The 18,418-nt window shown below is 38.8% G+C and overlaps 1 protein-coding gene and 1 pseudogene across 1 annotated transcript in view; one reads left to right on the top strand and one right to left on the bottom strand.

Annotated features, from left to right (window-relative positions):
- Positions 1–5,836, bottom strand: part of LOC109101276 (slit homolog 1 protein-like) — a 66,269-nt gene extending 60,433 nt beyond the window's left edge. The window contains exon 1 of the mRNA XM_042736289.1: positions 5,361–5,836. Within this exon, the coding sequence (XP_042592223.1) occupies positions 5,361–5,542 (182 nt within the window). The 5' untranslated portion in view covers positions 5,543–5,836. The remainder of the gene's footprint in view (positions 1–5,360) is intronic.
- Positions 5,837–8,584: 2,748 nt separating this feature from the next.
- Positions 8,585–14,437, top strand: LOC122139493 (annotated as a pseudogene).
- Positions 14,438–18,418: the final 3,981 nt, after the last annotated feature.

Below are 18,418 nucleotides of genomic sequence, written 5' to 3'. Positions count from 1 at the left end.
TACAAGAATCACTGGACATTAACACATAATGCAGAAACAGCCAGAAGGTGAATAAATATGATTTCAGCTCTTAAGACAATTGATCAAATAATGTGCAATGAGTTAGAATTGACTGAATAACGCAGAACAGTTCAGAATCTTATTACATATACAGTTTGCAGCTGAAAAATACTGCAAGGGTTCTTTGCAAATGTCTGCTGCTCATTATTGAGAACATGTGTTTCTTTTTTTGTTGGAAACCTCTTCCCCAATCACTGAGAGAAACACACACTCGCACAAATCTCCCGTGAATACTGGACACAAAGTCATGCACTTTCTATTGGTTCTAATGACCGCTCCTGGGAGCGCAGAGAAACGGAGACGGAGAGATTGCAGACAGATGTATGCACAGGTGCACAGTCAAATAAATAATGGGCTGCTATTCATCGGATCTCCTGATATGTAGATGTTCTGCATGTCATTGTTTTGGAGTTCAGCCTTTCTGGTTTCTCTTTCTTTAAGAGCTGGTGGCAAATGTACTGAAGAGAAGACTCCACAAGCTGACTTTAAAATGGACATGGACAAGAACTGTCCCATATATCAGACTCCAGTGAACCAGTCAACCTGCCTAAACTTACTTTGTGACAGTCAAGACTTCAGAAGATCAGAAGAAGGGTTTTCTATCTCATTCCTTCAAGTCTCCAAAGTAGATGAGATCCCTCACTGACCAATCACATCCTAACAATCCATACGTTACAATATGTATTTAATAAGAAACTCAAAATGATAAGACGACTGTTCAGCTAGTAGCAGGATCAAAATAAAAATAAATGGATTGCATGAATTGAACGGATCAAAAAGTAGAAACATTTGAGTACAAATGAGTTTTTTTACTTTATTTCACAATTTATTGCTGATTTGGTAAAGGATATCTTGCTGTCTAGCTTTAATCAGTGTAAATCTACAGGTATGTAATGGATATAATAATAATTGAATACCTTGAACACCTTGTACAACTTGTGCACTTTGTAATAATGTCAGACTAAACATTTTACACTGAAATAATTTCAAATCACATTTAATAATCTTCTGTCTTGTATAAAAGTACACTTATTTTGATGTCTTGACTAACATGCTAAGTCACATGTACAGTAGCTATAATTTAACTATAGTATGCTATTTGATATTACATATAATTCATTTAATTTATATTTAAATGAGTTAAACCACAAACTCATTACAAATCTGTAATTAAAATATCCAGGTCATGCAAGCTTCTATAGAAATTGCATTAAAATATATGCTGTATAATACAAATGCTTTAACCGTAGTATATATAAACATTGACCCAAGACAATAAAAATAATTCTGAAATTCCATATTAAGATGTACTAAATCCCCACTTAAGTGGGTCATAAAAGCACTTTTAAGTTCAACTTATTGCATTATATATCAATTGAAACTATAATAATGTATCATTTAATTAGTTAAGTTTTCAAAAATTGTCCAAAAAAGTTTTGTTCATTAGTTTTACTCTTAATTATATTGTTTTTAAATGATTATTTCCATAATAATAAATACTCTTTTTAAAAGTATGCTAAAGTCTACATCTTTTTCGCGAGGACAATGGTTCATTTTTCATACCTCATTCACAAAAACCTATGCCAGGTTAAGTTGAGTTCACTTGTAAGGTCTAACGAGCAAGATTCAGCTCACTTGTGTTGGCCGCAATGTAAAATCTCTTTTCAGAAACAAAATGTCTCATTGACACTTTCATTGAACTTTAATTCTATTGGTATTGGATCATCCTAAACACATCTTAATACCAGGTCACATCAACTGTGATGAAAGCGGGGAAAGTTCAAATGCACCAGTAGGTTTTAGCAATCAATAAACTCTAAAGTCACGCACTATACGAATGTGTAACTAAATGTGTAAAAAATGTGAAACTATTCAACCATATGTGCTTACCATAAATGAACCCTTCTCACAGGTCACTGCGTATGATCAGTGAGTATTCCTATACCCAAGAAGGGGTTGTTATCTAAAGATGAGCAGCTTAAATGACTAGCATTACATAGTTAGTTCTTTAGTTAGCTGTTTTCTTGTTTAAAGTACGCCTGTGAAATCAGAGATTTGGATTTCACAGCCACACTGAAGGTCTCAAGTTTCATTTATTCACAAAGCCCTTTAAAACTACAATGAAGATCAAAGTGCTGAACATTAAAGAAATAATTTACAATACCCAAAATTGTGCACTGTGTTTTTTTTTGTCTCTAAAATAAAATATACTCTATGAATGTAAACCTTAAGGGAATGCATCCAAGTCATCAAGCTCAGTCGATTATGTTCTAATGAACACAGTCCCTGTATGAGTAAACCATAAAGTGCTCATTACAGCTCATCCAGACCACTAAAAATCTGACTGTGATTTGAGTTTAAAGAGCAAACTCTATTACTGGCAAAGTGCCACAACCATTTCTGCCATAACACAGTGGAGTTAGTTGGGGGAAAAAGCAACCGCTCATTATCCAGCTAATGAATTAAAAGAGAAAAAAGCCCATTTGACAGAAAGCCTTTGATGCTTGAGCGCAGGGCTTGGTGGGCCCGCTTTAACGAGTCTGATCCATCAAGCAGCCTAATTCTTCTGAATGGTTTGCAAGGTACGTTCTCAGGTAGAGGTCTTCACAAGGGCCACCCTGAAACGTCCTCACAGAGTTGCAAATGAAAGGTCAAGAGGTTAATCAATGAAGGTGTAGAAATGGCTTCTTGATCCCTTCATTTAAATCACTGGTTTCTCCTGCACCCAATCACAAGCTAGGCTTCTACTGAATTTCCTCTGCTACATTTGGAGACTCAGTTTAGGACATTTAATCTAGTGAAAAATACATATTCTAAAATGCATTTGAAAAAACATTTATTTCATGCTAAGTAAACTACAAATACATTTACATATTTATATGCTTAGTAAAAATACCATGCTATTGTACTTTAATATACAATACTTTTTTGTGCTTAATGCACTTTAATTGTGCAGAAGTAGTCCAACTAAAGATATACTGAAGTATGTTTGATTGAGCTAAAGTGGAACTATTGCAAGTTTACTTCAGGTACACTTTAAATATCTTGCATTTAAAGACCGATATTATTCAAAGATTACACAATCCTCATCAGTAGTGACATTGAAACACATGTTAGGATTAATATTGAGAAGAGTAGTACTCCAAGTAAAGTTTAATTATGATTTTTATAACAGTAAGCCTCAAGTGGTATGTCAGTAAATATATTTTGAACCATACTTATTATGAAATAAATGTATTTTAAACATATTACTTTTTTTCCTAGGGTAATAAACAACCACTACATGCCTGCTTTTCCCTACTAGACAGAGCACATGATCATACACATCTCTGCTGCTATGTGACTGCCATCACAAAGACCTCTCGCAAGATAAAAGCTCTACATTCATGAGCTAATCTTATATTGGTTATGAGATTCATCACTGGGATCCAGCAGCAGAGCTGAGCTGCCGTCTACTTTCAAGACAATCAATAAGCAATCAGTAGGAAGCTCACAGGGACATTTGGCCTGCATTCTTGAGCACATCAGAGCTGGAGCGGCCCAATACTCTGAGCGATCGCTGCAGTTTAAAGAGAATTCTCAATCAGATCACTCACTCTCGACACATCGGCGCCGTCTGATCTCAGGCACAGCAGCTTCCCAAGTGTGTATAAATAGATGCGCTAGCATAAAATAAGAAGGGTCGAGTCTCTGGACGTCTGGAAATGAATGCAGGGTTCATATAAAAGGACTGAGATTTTTCATTTAAAGAGCAGAGAGACTAATGCGTCTCTCAGAGCATGAAAAAATCTGTCTACATTAAACTCATACGCCGGCCGCGTGACGTCTGCACATCAGAAAACCCGGAGAGAGCTCAAGGGGGCGGGGGGGTGTTTACTTTTGCACGCACTGTGTTAATGGCGTAAACCGTGTGAGCACATCTTTACTACTCATTGTCTGGCACATGCATACATTTACATTAGCCACATTCCCAGGCAGAAAGCCAGAAAATGTTTATCTGGTGATTTTGTGACGGCCTGAGCATGTGTTTTAGGTCTGAAGTGCAGGTTAATGGGGAAACCTTGTGGGGTGAGGAGAAGCGGGGGTTGAGGTGTGATTTTCACACTTCCTGAACACATAGTCATTACAGAATCCATCAAAAACACCCAAGGGGTGGTGTTTGATAAAAACACCCCATGACAGGTGCAAATTGAATTGTTTTGTTGATCCACCCCCCAGCTATCAGCCTTTCCAGACTGATGTGGACACTGACGGCTGTTCCTGCCCTGTAAAAGCACTTGAGACACTCCGTCTGTATCAGTCGAGTAACATTCAATCATGCCTGTCTGTAATGTATTTGACTTCATAAGCATGGCTAAAGCAAAAAAAATCTTCACTTCCACACAACGAGCCACTGAAATCTGACCAAACAGTTCACTGTATACTAAATACTATTGTTTTTGCTTGAAATTTGTACAATTTCAAATCCCAATTCCTTCACATTTCAAAATGGTTCAAGTGCTTCTCTGACATGTATAATTCATCTGATATTTCCTCAGAACTATTTCAAGAGTAACATTTACTAAACCTTAGCAGGCTCCTTCAGTAAATATTTCATCACATGTATGTGACCCTGGAGCACAAAACCAGTCTTAAGTCGCGGGGGTATATTTGTAGCAATAGCCAACAATACACTGAATGGGTCAAAATTACCCATACTTCTTTTATGCCAAAAATCATTAGGATATTAAGTAAAGATCATGTTCCATGAAGACATTTTGTAAATTTCCTACAATAAACATATCAAAACTTAATTTTTGACTAGTAATATGCATTGCTAAGAACTTCATTTGGACAACTTTAAATGTGATTAAATGTAAATTTTCTTGCTCCCTCAGATTCCAGATTTTCAAATAGTTGTATCAAATGTTGTCCTATCCTAACAAACCATACATCAATGGAAAGCTTATTTGTGTGTATGCATGTATAAATCTCAATTTTAAAAAAAACTGACCCATATGACTGGTTCTGTGCTGCATGGTCACATACCTCATTTGAAAGTGACTATAAAATGACTCTCGTCGAAAGAGTGAATGGAAAAGGGAAAGTTCTCAACAGCTGAAAGAGTGATAGGAAGTTTCCTTCCTCCTGCAGCATGTGTCAACACACGGACGCATCTGAGCCCATCACGTCTGATCGTACCTGTGCCTCACTGAGCTATTGTTCTCATTCAATTCCTCTTGGTAATGATGCAGACCCCCCCCACACCAACACCCACACACGTGCACGCACATGCAGATGGATGTAAAGTGTCTACTCACAGCCGCTCTGTGTTTCGGGGTATGTTCCCGGGCATGGTTTTGAGCCCCAGCCCGTGGCAGTCCACTGTGGTGCCGCTGCAAGTGCAGAGCCCAGGGCACGCCGTGGCAGCCTTGCACAGCAGCAGTATCCGGATGCACGCCTCCACCAGTCTGCCCACAGAGTGTCCTCCTCTCGCAGGCATGATCTTGAGACGTGAGCGGCCGGGTTAGTGCTCTCCCGTTTCCAGAACACGAGGAGAGAAAAAAAAAAGCAGCTCCTGCGCTCTCACTTTGTGCACAAACTCTCCTTTCCCTCTTCTTGGAGGAGTTGCTTTGCCGCTTCTTCTCCTGCCTCACTGCTTTGCTCAGCAGCGCTCTGCCGTCTGCCTGAAGAAAGGGGGATACGGAACAGCACAGGAACAAAAAATCTCTATCCTCTCTTACACACACACACACACGGCAGTAATCCATCACAAGGATCTACAAATAGCAGTTCCCGGACTCCTCCCACCCCCTACCCTCTCTCGCACCCCTCCCTATCAAACCCTGCTCTCCCCCACCCCTGCCAGAACCTTAAACTCCCCTCGCTCAGGCTCACAGGAGCCCCTACAGACAGACGGCGCAGCGATGGCCTCCCCACATGGCACGCCGCAGCCGTCCTCAGGCAAAGGCCCCTGTGAAGAGAGTGGCCCGGGGAGGGGTCCACTGGGGAAAGGCAGTGTGTCCATACCCCCCACCATCCCTCCCCTCCCCAAAAGAGCAGTGTATAATCATGCTTTGGGATGGGGGAAGGTTAGAAATTCAGAGTAAAATGACAGAGCCTTTGTGGAAAGCATAGAGGAAGACTTCTTTTTTTTTTTTTTGTCGCTTGACTTCTTTATTGAAAACCAAACCTTTGCTCAAGTTTGAAGGAGATCTTGTGAGCGGAACAAATTCATAACAATTGAAATGTGCCATCGGAACAGAGCCCCTGTTTGTTTGCACGGTTATTTTTCTGTATCGAATGATGACATAAATGTTGATTGTCTCAATATTACACTTTGGTGTTATTTCCTTGTAGGAAAGTTTTAAAGAATAAATGCAATGAGATCATTCTATGTTGTGTTGATTTGCAGCGATAGATTTTCGGAATGCAAGTCAATATCAGCATCCAACACTATATTGTTGCAAACATTCAAAATAAGCATAAAAAATTATATCTTCAAGCATTAAGCATGTTAAAAAGTAATGGATGGATTTTAATCATATTTTAATTGGGTTTTATTGGTGTTCTTGTGTGTCAGATTCAAATAAAATGTTTTATCAATGCAAAGAACGTAATGTGATGAATAAGCATTATGACAGACTGGGACACCCTGTCATGTTTTATATCCATCCAGTGTAAAGTGTCAGCAACACTAACAGTAACAATGTGTCCATCTTAATGAAAGGGTTTTCTGGACAAAAGAACATGCTGAAAAGACTTCACACATCTGATTACTTCACACAAATTCCTCCACTGCTCCACCTTGTGGCTAAAATTAAACAATAATTTTGCAAGTTTCTTACAATTGGTTACATGCATTTCTTTATACTGACTACAGTACTTCACAAAAACTCAAAACAGTTGTTTTTTCAACAACCAGCTAGACATTTACCTCATTTAATTTCCAAAATGCACTCAAACCACCAAAACACTTCAAACATTTTTGACTCATTCTACCACTGAATATCGTATTCATTGTAGGTCTATTCATAACAAGAATGAATATTTGTTGCAAATGTTCTTAGCGAAAAAGGATTGCTAAGGACCTTCAAATTGAAAAAGAGTCAATGAAGAAAACTGACCAATGAGACCAGATTTTACTGATGCTGCACAATGCAGTGCAAAATTCAGACATTGGATGTAGAGCTGCTGTTGTCCATCCCCCAAAAATAATGTATATAAAATATCTGCAGACCCATGTCTTTGCTCTTCCTCTTAGTCTTTTATGTTCATTCAAAAACCTAACCTTTAATTTAAGTAAAATAAAGTAAATTAAAAAGAAAAAAAATCTAGTGCTGTCAAACAATTAATCACATCCAAAATAAAAAAATGTGTTTACATAATATATGTATGTGTACTTTGTATATTTATGTATATATAAAAGCACACACACATGTATATATTTCAGAAAAAATATGTTCTTTTTATATATTAAATATATTTTTATAACTAATTATAGTTATATATAATATAATTTATTATGTGTAAATATTTTCAAAAAATGTACCATATGTGTGTGTATTTATATATACTTAATACACATATATTATGCAAACTTTTATTTTGGATGTGATTCATCACAATTAATAATTTGAAAGCACTAAAAAAACTTTAAAAAAATCATAAAACATTTTTTTCTCAAATATACAGCATATACAACAATAATTGGCACCCTTTCATTTAATCCTTTTGGCTATGTTCACACTGTGATCGTATCGCGTATCGTAATATCGTTCATTTGCGCATGCGGGCCAGATCAGAACCACAATCTGTTCACAGTGTAAATCTGATATTGGGCAAATTTAAAACAACAATATGTTTTTAAGAGCTATATAAAAAAAATCGGATCGGAGAAAAAAAATCGGAATTGAGCACTAAGGCTCGTTGTGTGAACGTAGCCTTTGTTGAATTGCTTGTTTCTTGTCATTTCACTGTTGAGTTCATCTTGATCGTCTCCCCATGTGTTCCTTGTTACCATGTTTGACCCTGTGTAGCTGTACAATATAAGCTTTAGTTTTTCCTGTGTTCCCAGTCTGGTCTTGTCCATTCATGGTCGTCTCGTGTGCTCAGTTCTGTTTTTTTTTATATATATATTTTGTAATCACCTTGGATTTTGTTTATTAGTATAATTATCTTAATCTGCATTTAGATCCAGCTCTCCTTGGTTTCATTCCTCTCCTTGGCATTCATCCTTGTGACAGAAGACCACAAAAATGGATTCAACAGTTTGACTCGTGGGCTCATGGCAATGGACCAGATCTATAGAGAACTACACCGAGGTGTTCTGTGACCTAGTTTGTAGTGTGGACTGGGAGGAACTGGTGCTAAAGGCCTTGTTTAGGGTTGGAATTAATGATCTGATAAAGTCCTGTTTACTGAAAGACAAGTTTGTTCACTGTCAGGCACAATTAATTAATTATGCTCTCTGGCTCAGTTTCTATTCCTACACTGTGGGTTGTGTTATGGCTCCCAGCACTCCACTGGCAGAGGAGGCTCCCTCATGCATGCTCCTCAACAAGGCTCCAAGGAGGAGAAGGAGAGGGGGAAAGGTCTTGGTGCCAATGGAGATGGAGACCACGGTGGACCCGGCGGCGTCATGGGTCCCCTTCTTCTCCGGCACCGCTGGTTCTCTGCGCCACTGGTTCCGACATGATTTCCAACTCTGCCTTGGTCCTTTGCTCTGTTGGCTCTGCCTTGGTTCCCTGCTTTAGACCCCCTTAATACACCCCAATCCCAACCCACCCCTAACTTTCCATGACCCTTTTACACACCAATTTCCACGTCATAGACCAATTTTCACGTCATAGTTCAGATGCGGGCCGTTTATGGATTATGATTATAATGAAAGTTTTTATTATTATTTCATTAAGTAGTAATTTAAAGCTTTGTATAGATATATTTATCATGTCTGTGAGGCATCTATTCGCTAAGTTTCGGTTCATTTTTGTGAAGCGCTCCTGCTCAAGACGAGATGACAAAAAGCGCATCATGATTGTTTTCTTTATTTTATCAAAGCACAACATTTTATTAAAATTGTGAGTGCATGCAAATAAAAGTAGACAATTTACAGTTACGAATGATGTATTACTCTTACCTTTATGAGTAAAAATGACGGTGATGAAGTGCACTTCATTTACAAGTGATCGCGCTGGCTCCTCCATGTCCTGCAAAGTGTGCTTCATTTATCTAGGTTTAATATTTCAGTAAGGAATAATTGATGATGGGCTGTTGAATTATTAGAAAAATAATGCACACCTGAGATGGTGAAACTAAAAATTCCCTCACAAATGACATACCATATTTCGGCGAACACTTAGTGTTTTGATAGTATTTTGGGTGCTGGGTCATATCGCTATAAACCATACAGCTATGCAATTTGGAGAAAGACAAAACCGAAAACCATCAGTAGAGCGAAAACAAAAAGAATGAAAAGATGGAGTTGGACACCACTCAAAATAAATAAAGGAACACTTTGAAAACACATCATACCAAAAATCCACACTTAAACTGACTTGCCAAAATCTTACGAACTAAAGCATGCCAAAATCATTAAAAAAAATACCATGCTAAATATCTATACTGAAATGGACTTGGTAATGTGTTAGGAATGAAAGGATGCCACATTCATTTGATGGAAATGAAAATTATCAACCTACAAGAGGGCTGAATTTAAAGACACCCCAAAAATCAAAGTAAAAAAATTATGCAGCAGCCTACACCATATTCCATAAATCTCAAAGCATCAACTCAAAAACTCAAAACGGTACTCAGTATTCCCCACACCCCCCTATATGCATATACGCATGCCTGACAGCATCAGGGCATGCTCCTAATGAAACAATGGGTGTTGTCCTGGGATATTTCCTCCCAGATCTGGTCCAGAGTATCACTGAGCTCCTGGACAGTCTGAGGTGCAAAGAAACATAATGTCCCAGAGGTGTGCTATTGGATTTAATTCAGGTGAGCGTGGGGGCCATTCAGTGGTATCAATTCCTTCGCCGCATGGTCATGCACCACATACTCTCACAACATGAGGCCGGGCATTGTCGTGCACCAGGAGGAACCCAGGACCCACTACACCAGTGTAGGGTCTGCCAATGGGTCCAAGAATTTCATCCCGATACCTAATGGCAGTCAGGGTGCCATTGTCTAGTCTGTAGAGGTCTGTGCGTCCCTCCATGGATATGCCTCCCCAGTGGGCAGTGAGCACAGGCCCCAGTAGAGGACATCGGGCCCTCAGGCCACCCTCATGACATCTGTTTCTGATTGTTTGGTTAGAGACATTCACACCAGTGGCCTGTTGGAGGTCATTTTGTAGGGCTCTGGCAGAGGCAACCAATGAGTTTCACTCATTAATTAGTGAGAGCGCAGTGTGTAATATACAAAGCTAATATACAAAACAGAAAATGTGGAAACTGAAAAGCTAATATACAAAACAGAAAATGTGGAAACTGAAAACTTCAGCATATATGACGTCTTAACAAAACCAACGGGTGTTTACGCTGCTTGGGTAGTGAGCCAGATCAGTGTCAGACTTTACTCAGTTCTGTGCCTTCAGTCGAGCCCCGAGAGTCTAGTCAGTGATGATTGACTGTTAATATGTTTGTCATTACGTCTGAGAGACTACACCGTTTCAAGTCTTTTGTCAAAGATTGTGTGCACCTTATAAACTACACACTTTCAATACCACTGTCAAACTATAGTAAGGACAAACACTCAGAAACAATTCTCAGATCTACAAACAACTTTACACTGCTAACCACCTCCCCATAATTCTGATTTCTTGCTCCCCTTAAATTTTCTATCTTATAACCAATTTGTAAAACAACTGTACATAGTTTCTCTAATTTTAGTTTGGCTACAACAATAGTGACCAGGGCAAAGTGTTACAGCACACAATAATTTAGGCCTATTTTGACATTCTTCCCATTCTGCTTACCATTTATCTAATATATAGTACATTAAGGGCTGTAGGTCCAAAGGTGGGATTTTGCATGCACTGATTCTCTCTTTAATTGTTCATCTGTGTCTGCTTGTTCATTTATTATAAAGCAGCTATATTCTGGAATCCAGCAGAAAATTATGCTGTGATTGATTCTTCATAACGGATGTTTTTACACTACACTTAACATCTATTTAGACCCTACTTTTAATCCTGGATAAACATCTAAATGTAAAACAGTGGCAGAAAATGTGTTAAATGCAGTAAAGGAAAGATGGTTTCATTGTTTTCATCATTCAGTTTCACAGTTATGGTTCAAGAAGCCTTTTGTCAGGACATCCTGGATGGTACAGTCAGGAATAAGCCCAAGTGATCCGCACGAGCAAGACAAGCCAGTACTTAAAGGCTGCATGCTGCTTTCGTCCAATCAATGATACTGACACCGCAAATATAAATAATGTTAACCTGAAGTATACACATGTACAGTGTTACAGCCTTGAAATATAGGGCCAGTTGTTCAAAAAGCCTAATCTGAATATTACTTTTCTGCTGGTTTTTCAAAGCAAAATTGGACTGAATCACAACAAAACAAACCAGACACACACTCATACAAATCAACAAATTTGGATTATTAGTGCTCTATGGGGGACATAAAGGACAAAAAGAGAAAGATTATATATATATAATGCTTTTGCATTCTCTCAGAAAAGTTTTGCAATGCATTCACACAAGAAACTGTGCATTCACTCATAAATAACTACTTTTGACTGGTTATTTTTTTCTAATAATTCAACGGCCCGGAGTCAATTATTCTGCATATACTACAGTTACCACACCTCAAGACATCGATCAGATGTTATATTTAAAGGGATTCATCTGATTTTTGTACTTAAATCGCTATTGTGAGTAGAATTATTTCTTCCGCATCTCATCCAACACCAGAGACACACAGAGAAAGAAAGAGAGAGAGAGAGCTTGTGTGAATTAGGAGCCGTTGATAGCATTCTAATGCAGTTATTAATGAAGTTAATGAAGAGACAGAGACACACAGAGAAAGAAAGAGAGAGAGAGAGCTTGTGTGAATTAGGCTATTTACTCGTCTCTAAACAGTGCTGTTATTACCTCACTAGTGAGAAATGTCATGTGTATTTATTTTTGGAAAATTGTCTGTCATGTTGTTGTTGTTTTTGTTTTTTTTTGTTAGTCCTGTAATTTCCATTATTATAGCTTTACTATGCGCAGTGATATGGAACTGTAATGCGGTCAGGAGAGCTGCCTGGAACTACGTTCACTGTGCGTTTCCCAGAAAATAATTGCACACCTCAGAACTTTCGTCAACCAATCAGATTCAAGCATTCAACAGCCCCGTAGTATTCACCTTATTTTCCATGGCAACAGAGGTGCCGCCATCGCGTTCGTTTTGTCATCTTACTTCCGGCTGAGAGGGAACTACCTAAGCTAGTGACTAGATAACAGAACGTTAATATATCAAGTATTATATGCTCAGTTAGGGGCTGCCATAACAATTGGATTAAGAGAAGAGAACAATTGCACCAACGATGTTTCGAACACAACGTGAAGTGGTCGGAATGTTGTGGGGCACTTTACAATTTACATCCACCACCAAAAGAAGAGGAGCACCTGAGGCGACGGATGAAGGCGCTAAATTTGAAGCGCCCACCAATGCGCCCTTATGTGTGTTCGTACCATTTCATGGACGGGAGGCCGACTGATGAACACCCTTACCCCAAGAAATGGCTCGGTTACGATGTCCCAGTAAAGAAGTCACGCCGGGTGCTGAAAAGATTGTCAGAATCAGGTAAGCTAACGTAAATTTAGCTAGCTATGTGCTTGTTCGCCTAACGTTAGATTTATGAAGTCCGTTCTATGAACACATTTAAGATCAGTAACAAGCAGTAAACAAAGTACAACGAATTTTGTATGATTACCATTTACCACCAAACGTTATTTAATATTTACGATAGTACAATATATTATGGAACATTACAATAGCTCACATTATTGTAATGTTATAGAGATTGCAGGTGATAGCAGGCCAGCTAGCTACATTTCTCATTCAGATAGTGACCTACGTTTGAACACTACATTTAGTGTGTATGCCGTTTTGTTTTTAAATGCATCTCTCTAACAAACTGTTCTAAGTATGGGCCTCATCATATATTAATTATCTTGATGTATTTTAAGTAAATGTAAAAATATGTTTAATATTATTTCCACAGATGTATCGATGACCACCAGTGATGCAGTGAACAACTGTGAGGGTGATCACATCCACATGCCCCTGAACTGTGATGCAGAAACACAATGGGAGGATCCATCTGTCTCTGATCACAACTACAGGTCAAAATCACAACTCATCCTGAAGCCACCTACATCTGATATGGGAACACAATGCATTGAGCCGGTGCCATTGTACATAACTCTGCTGAGAAAAAAAACAACCTTTGTCAGCTCTACACAGGGTTACATTGGATGCATTTCATTCAGTTGCCGAGCACCTTACCAGGTCCAGTTCATACACCAACAGCTTCCAGCTACACACTCCTGATGACTCTGATGAAGCTGCGTCTTAATTTATTGCAGGGTGATCTTGCTGAAAGGTTTGGTGTTTCTCAGTCCATTGTAAGCAAGATTATTTCATGTTGGATTGACATCATGGAGGAGAACATGAGGGATCACATACCATGGGTTCCCAGGGAGACAATCCAGTCACACAAAGCCTCAGTGTTTCAGAGAAAAATTCCCAAATACAACATGTGTGATCGACTGTTCAGAGACACCCCTTCAAAAGCCATGCAACCTTGACTCAAGAGGCGAGTACTCCAGCCATTACTACGGCCAGAACACCATCAAATATCTGGTCTCTATTGCACCATGTGGACTGATCATGTTCATCTCACCAGCGTATGGAGGAAGGTACAGTGACAAATTCATAACTGCAAATTCAGGGTTCCTGGAATACCTTTGTCCAGGTGATGAAGTAATGGCAGACAGAGGCTTCACCATTACCGATCTCCTGTATAAAAGGAAGGTGAAACTCGTCATTCCAGCATTAACCAAGAGAGGCTTGCAACTCTCTGAAGAAGACACCACCAACACTAGGCGCATTGCCAATGTATGTGTCCATGTTGAGCGGGTCATATGCTGACTGAAAAACTTCAAAATCCTTTCTCAAACAGTTCCAATTAACCTCACCCCTAAAATTGATAACATTTTAAGAATTTGTGCAGCCCTGTGTAACCTTCGCAGCAACATAATTTCTGATGTAGCAGATGAATAAGTGTTGATTTGTAGGTGCATTCCACAACTGTCGATACATTTTGCTGTGTTTTTTTTTTAACTAATTAATCAGTGTAAATAGTGTAAGTAGTTATTTTATAAACCTTTGCAATATTACCAGAAGTTACATGCTGTAAGTTATTTTATAAACCTTTCCAATGTTACCAGAAGTTACCTGCTGTAAGTTATTTTTGTAAACCTTTACAATGTCACCAGAATGGATATGTAAATATGTGGATATGGAAATTAATATAGAAATTAAATGGTGAAATTTTACCTCTACAGGATGGTCAGTAGAAAGTGTCTCTTGCTTCCTGAAAACAACAAACACTGATCAACTAATCAGAACTGATTTTATACAACTTACATAAAATTATACATTTTATAAAACAAAAATCACAGTCTGTCTCTTGTTTAACACAACTGATTAAAAACAACTCATTTAAAATAGTTCCGGTCTTCACCCACACCCTCTACATCCCACCCCAATTACCTAATATCCTATCCTTAACCCTAATTATTCTCCCTCCTGCTTATTTACAAAGCTGCAAGTATCTTGTGGAAAGCAACAGGCGGCCTTCCTGAAACTCATCTGACACGTGAGGAAGCATATACTTAAAGTATAATTTTTTAGTCTACCTACAGTCTTGGCACAGAATTGCTCATTGTATGGGACATGTAGCAGAACTTGCTGTGATGGAACCCAGATGAGCAGCTTACAGGCCCTCAGCCCTGTACAGAACATGGCAAGCTGCACTTGCATATAGAAGCCCCGTGGACCATTTGGCTGCTGCTGAGGTGTCCCCTCCATTATCCTCACATCATACCTCTGACTTCTGAACAGGTCCTCCAGAGACTCATCACTCTTAAGGAGAGGGCATTTGATCTCCAGCAGTTCCTCTGAGTTCAAAACTCCATTGGGGCTTGCTGACAGCCAGGGCTTGCTTGCACACACAACAGTGCCTCTGCGGCTGACTTTAAACCCACAACCCTCTAGCCACTGTAAAGCAGATGCCTCACTTTCTAAGCCATGGTGAGTTGCTGCATTCCCATGGAACCTGGGGTAGAGGTGCTCTCTGATATAGGTCTGAGGGTTGCCTCTGATTGGAACCTTCTTTGCTGTGCTTGCAGTGATTCTAACCTTACGAGAGTCATGCCACAAGTGAGAGGAACTCTGCTCAAGGGTTACACGCTCCAATGCTGTAAATTTGTTGGGATCAATGGCCACGAAACTACTATAAAACAACATACATCTCTGGCAGTTGTTGATGCCATCATGGTCAGCATGTGGTGAGGACGCAGGATGTTCTGGCTCCTGTCCCTATGCAGCACTCAGACATTTGTGCAGAAGGCTTGACACATTAGCCACTTCGGGCAGAGGTTCCTCTGGGTCCCCACATTCCAGAGCCACTGCTCATCTGTGCAGGCAATTCCAGTGAGCCCACTGGACACAGCATTTTCAACCTGAGACCAAACATAGTTACTGATGAGTTTGTATAAGCGCTGGGAAACAATTAATTGTGATTAATTGCATCCAAATCAAAATTTTTGTTTATATATGTGTGTACTGTGTATGTTTTTTATGTATATATAAAGACACACACACATACAATATTATATTTTGAAAATATGTCCATGTATGTTTATATTCATATAATTTATATTATATATAAATATATTTAATATAGAAACATATTTTTTTCTGAAATATATACATGCATGTGTGTATTTACACACACACACACACACACACACACACACACATTTACACACATATATTAGGCCACTAACCCCTGCTTACTGACCAGCACCCACGCCGAGTGGTTTGGGACTGTTCGACTGGCTGGGGTGCACATTTGCTTTTAAAAAGACTAAATCACCCTCGCTGTGTAACAGCACACGGCCCACTTTCCCACTATGCAAATACTGGTAGGCCTCGGTACTTTTATAATTTCTCATTGCTGCTCCATCAACTCCTTCTGACAGGACGAAGTAATAAAAAATGTCCCCATAGGTTACCTCTGGCCACTTCTTCATATTGTCTAACCACGTTAACAGTGATGATGGATGGGGCAATTTGAGACCATCTGATCGTTGTAAGACGTTTTCACCGTGCTCCCAATTTAATAAATTTACGGCATTAACGTTATTAGTCATTACGCCACAGTTATAGCTAGCGATAAACAATCGTACTACTGCTGAACTAGTTACCGGATGTGCCGTATCAGTTTAGCGGAAGTCGGATGACAAAATGCGGAAAAGCGAAGTATGAAAAGTGGGCGGGGCGGAATAAGGTGAATCAAACAAAAATAATGACTTTATTCAACAATTTCTCTCCTCTGTGTCACATCACTGTAACGCCATTTTGGCGAATCTGAGCCGCACCAGGGTAGCTTACTCTCTTCTGTGTCAGCCGCGACACAAGGATATGTTTTCTATGTGTATTTATGCTTTTATTTGAAAGAAAACAGTGCATACCCTTATTAGATTATTAAAGATTGCCAATGTTGTCGGGTCTTGTTGTCATCTCTACGTGCTTTGGTGCTTCTTCTCTTTTGGATTTACCCTGATTAGATTATTAAAGATTGCCTATTTGCCTGAATCATCTTCTTCGTGTGTGATCATTCAACCCAACCATGACAACCTGTAGGCTAATAAAAGGCTTAAGAAGCTAAATGTCTACCTGTCTAATGTCTGTATACAGTACATGTTCCTAACATCTGTTCCTGAAATCTGCGCTTCTGCTGGCATCAGTATAATCCTAAATCTTTTGAATTTTTGTGATCAAATGTATCCCAATCTTACTAAAACGTTTGGAACAACACAAACTAAAAACTTGATCCAGATCAAAACCAAAATTAGATTTAGTTTTCTAATCTGATTTCAGAATTCTTTAATTCTTCTGAAAAACACATTTTCAAGAATTTATTCAATCAGATTACTTTTGAACAACTGGCCCCATAATCCTGACCCGGGGTAAAGACTGAATAGAATGAAAATCATAACCCAGTATTCTGTACACCGGAGTTTTACAGTGGCCCGGGTTTAACAGTTTTAAGTGTGACAAGTCGTTATGTGAAAAGCACAATATGGCATTTAGACTCTACACTCCAACCTTTACACTGTGGTACATTAACAACAAATGTGCTGTGTGCTTTTTCGTGTTTTGCTTGTATTTACAGTATATGCCTGATGAAGGTCATGGGACCAAATCGTTGAGAATTAATCTATTTTGGATATGTTTTGAAATACTGATAGTGTGCAGTAGAATTCATTCATCATTGCTTTGATTAGTTTGTTTGTACCGCAGTCGTTTAAACCATAGCCTACCTTCTTCATTGTAAAACGACAGGTCTCTTTCAGGCTCGTCTTCAGTGTACTGTGGGTAAATACTCCACGCTCTCTGAGATTGTTGTACCTTGTGTTGGTATCGTGTTATAGTGTTACAGCAAGTCAAATGATTCATGGGAACTGTCCAAATGATTCAGACTGATTTATGAACCGCGGACTAGATTCGTTACAAAGATCCGACTCAAACGAGTGAATCATTTGTTTAAACAGGGAACTGCGCCACCGTCTGGTCATTTGTGACAAGTGGGTCATTCTACTTCGCCACAGTTAAAATAACTGTAAACACCAATAATTCATAAAAATGTTTGCAAATATATATTCTGTAGAGTGACATTTATCCTTCGACCTTTAAAAGTTCTTTCTTTTAAAATGTATGACTGCATTTTTAATTGCGTTAGAAAGATTTAACGCGTTACAAAATATACAAACAGAGCTAAATCACACCATACATCAGAGCCATCTTGGTTTGTAATTGCAACAATTTAACATTTTTCTAACCCAAATAAAGTGGTTATATTGTAAATATATGTTTCTTTATGCCTGTGGTGTAGCCTAAGAATGATGAATATCACCCATTTAAGAAAAGAGGCAATTCTGTCTCGACGAAAAGATATGCATGAAATATTCATTCTTTCTTATTAATTTTTCACATATTTTGCTACATTTCTGACAGTTTCATGCTAATTTCTTTAGAGTCTGATAGAGACTGATAATTTGCTGACATATCTGACAAAATTGGAT

This window comes from Cyprinus carpio, chromosome B13 (genome assembly GCF_018340385.1).
Source record: "Cyprinus carpio isolate SPL01 chromosome B13, ASM1834038v1, whole genome shotgun sequence".
Classification (NCBI taxonomy): domain Eukaryota; kingdom Metazoa; phylum Chordata; class Actinopteri; order Cypriniformes; family Cyprinidae; genus Cyprinus; species Cyprinus carpio.
This window is presented reverse-complemented; position numbering and strand designations above follow the sequence as displayed.